Source organism: Benincasa hispida, chromosome 10 (assembly GCF_009727055.1).
Source record: "Benincasa hispida cultivar B227 chromosome 10, ASM972705v1, whole genome shotgun sequence".
NCBI lineage: Eukaryota > Viridiplantae > Streptophyta > Magnoliopsida > Cucurbitales > Cucurbitaceae > Benincasa > Benincasa hispida.
Genome location: NC_052358.1, coordinates 3,848,962 through 3,851,907, shown reverse-complemented (window position 1 = coordinate 3,851,907; position 2,946 = coordinate 3,848,962). Strand labels below are relative to the sequence as shown.

Sequence of the window (2,946 nt, the reverse complement as noted above, 5' to 3'; positions counted from 1 at the left end):
TAGACACTAATAGTTGTCTATCAGTAAATAGACGATGATATTTTACTATATTTATAAATAAATAGACTTATTTTTCTATATTTGAAAATAACCCATATCTTAGTCCGTACACTTTTTATACCATTTTTTTTGTTCCCTCAGAGCAGAGTATTTCCCTCAATGACAGTAACCTTTCAACATTGATGGGAGACAATCCGAGTTTAAAAATGTAAAATCAAAATATTAAAATATTTTGAATGACTAAAAGCATGTTTGAAAACAATTTTAGACTACAAAAATATTTCAACCAATTCAAAATCACCTTCCAAAGTAAAAGGTAAAATAAGAAGAAAGCAATAACCAAACACATGACATCACTAAACATCAAGCAATTTACAAAACATATGGAAAAAAAGAAGAAGTCAGAAGCACAAGTATAAACTCAACAAGCCTTCCAGGAGCAATAGTAGTAGCTAATAGCTACAAACATACTGCCACCTCAGGAGAAGAATTTACAGGGACAAACCTAGAAAGTTCACTGCTTTATGAACATAGTATTATATGTTATGATTCTATAGGGCCAAGCCGCTGAATCCATCCTCCAATTTGAAAGTCCCGCAAATGAGTTTTAAATCTATCCCTCATACCATACCCGTTTGTGGAATTTAAGATCTGCAAGAAGATAGAGCAACTCCTCCACAGAAAGCAGCAACTATTGCATATAGCAATACTACGATCAAACATGTCATCAGAGCTCTGTAAAGATGGAAATATAAGATTCTATAAGAAAACTAGATGCTTGAAAGTGTTCAACAGACTTCAATCTCTACCAAATAACAAAAAGTTACAGAAAAGTCGGACTTAATCATTGATACAACTACGTCCCTACTAAGTTACTCAAAACATTATCAGGTTTGTTTCAAGTGTGAAACCAAAAAATTATTGTTTTCCAATATTTTCAGTGACATAAGAATTTGCCGCAGGGTTTGATCACCTTTTCTTTTCAGTCACATTATCTAAGCTTAAAATGTTATATGTCAATCCATACATATGTTCTCATGATTATCATTGAACAGGATCCTAGTTACTGGAGTCATGCTACGAACTCCAAGGGTTGTTTGGAAGTTATGCTTGAAAATAATTCTGTTTAAAAACACAAACAAACAATAGATGCTGGAAGACCATATTCGACAAAAGATTTCTGGAAACGATTATCAGAACAAAAATGATAATGGAAATAAAGTTGTGTAGCTTTTCTTGTTTTCTATAATAGTTATTTATACAATTTTTTTTTTGAACAAATTCATTTAAGTTCAGTATATATTTAAATTAATACAAACAAAGATAAAACTAGAACATAATAATATATGATATCCTTTCAAACCATTTTTTAGATTTTCAGAATTATACCTGGAAACGGTTTTCAAGAAATGAAATAATAAAATAAAATCCAAACAGCCACTAAATTACTTACAAAAGTTTGGCATTTTTCATCCAAAGAGCTCGACGAAGTCGCTTGGACTGTTTCTTGAAATGGAATGCACCATCTTGCATTGTTGCAGTTTTATCAACAAGTAGTTCAATACGATCCCCTCTCTCCAGTATTTTTTCGATATTGTCCACCATAATTGTCCGTACCTGCAAACCAGATTTAAGTTTTTTCAGAACATGAAAGAAGCAAGGAGACATGGGAGAAAAGCCAAAGGTACAATGAGGAAAAACGTACACACGGATACAGAACAAAATGTTTCGGAAATATGGTAATGAAATCTGCCAATTCCTGGACACTTGACAATTAATTTTTTAGGGGAAAAGATGACCTTCACGTCTTGTTTGTATAAACCTTTCCGTAACTATTCTCTTTCAATTACAGAGCTTTTAGAAAGCTTCACCGAGGAAGATATTATCTTCTCCATTAGTCATTGAATTCTTTTCTTCCTAATGAAAAGTCTCCAGCACAAGATTTTAGGGGCGAACAAGAAAAGTACCACACTGAAGAAATGACAACATCATGATGGGAACCAGAAATTGAAGTAGAAAGTTCAGTATTATAGCAAAAAGAGAACATAAGGATGATATGATAACATTTTGAGAATTCCATCTCTCACATTTACGAGAATTTGTATATCCTACGTCTAACCCCCCATCCACTCCATCTATGGTTAGTGCTAGCCTCTACCAAACTCATTACGTATTGACTAATATACTCCTAATAACAATTTTGCTCAATTCTATTATTACCCCACCCTAAAATACTTCTTCTTGAGGCGTGGGTAATAACACTTGAATAAAACAACTTCTTTCTCATACCTTGCCAACAGTTTAAAGACTTGCAATAGAGCATCTAAAAATAAAGTTCGGACTTTTTTAACAGTGGAGCTTACACAGAGAGGAAAGGTGATATTTCTTGACTGAAGAGCTTGAACAGATCTCTGGATCAAGAACTAGTTAAGACTGACATAGGCATATCATGCTTTAGACAAGGAATTCCAAATTTCCCAAAATGGCTTGGTCTGGGAAGTACGAAGCAGAATTTGAAGGTTTAGCTTAAAATTTTAGAGCACTTCTAAGCGCAGTTTCAAAATTACCTAGGCTAAATTAGTTTCAAATCACAACATCAAGCACCATCTTCTTTTTGGAAAACCATCTTATCAGCAACTGATCCTTCATAGAATTTCACAATGTTGCATAAGCATGCATAACTTGGTTAGGAGAAACTCCAACTCAATGCCTGTGAAACTTTACCTCAAGTCATTGAAGTCCACATAGTCAACCTTAGTTGCAGCCAAAAAGATAAGGCAATTGACAGAATACTGGCAGGCTATGCACTTTTGAGTTCCAATCAATTTTCCGTCAATTTCAGATCCATTCCTAATTATGAATGTGCTCTAACACCAATTTGAAACAAAGAATTGAAGTGGGAAATTAAGAAAACAGTTATTGAACCTAAAAGAGAATATGAGTATG

The 2,946-nt window shown here is 33.5% G+C and overlaps 1 protein-coding gene across 1 annotated transcript in view; it reads right to left on the bottom strand.

The window, feature by feature from the left end:
• Positions 1–336: 336 nt before the first annotated feature.
• Positions 337–2,946, bottom strand: part of LOC120087769 (vesicle-associated membrane protein 714) — a 4,520-nt gene continuing 1,910 nt past the window's right edge. The window contains exons 3-4 of the mRNA XM_039044660.1: positions 1,454–1,617; positions 337–735 (exon numbers count right to left, since the gene is read on the bottom strand). Coding sequence (XP_038900588.1) covers positions 645–735; positions 1,454–1,617 — 255 coding nt within the window. The 3' untranslated portion in view covers positions 337–644. The remainder of the gene's footprint in view (positions 736–1,453; positions 1,618–2,946) is intronic.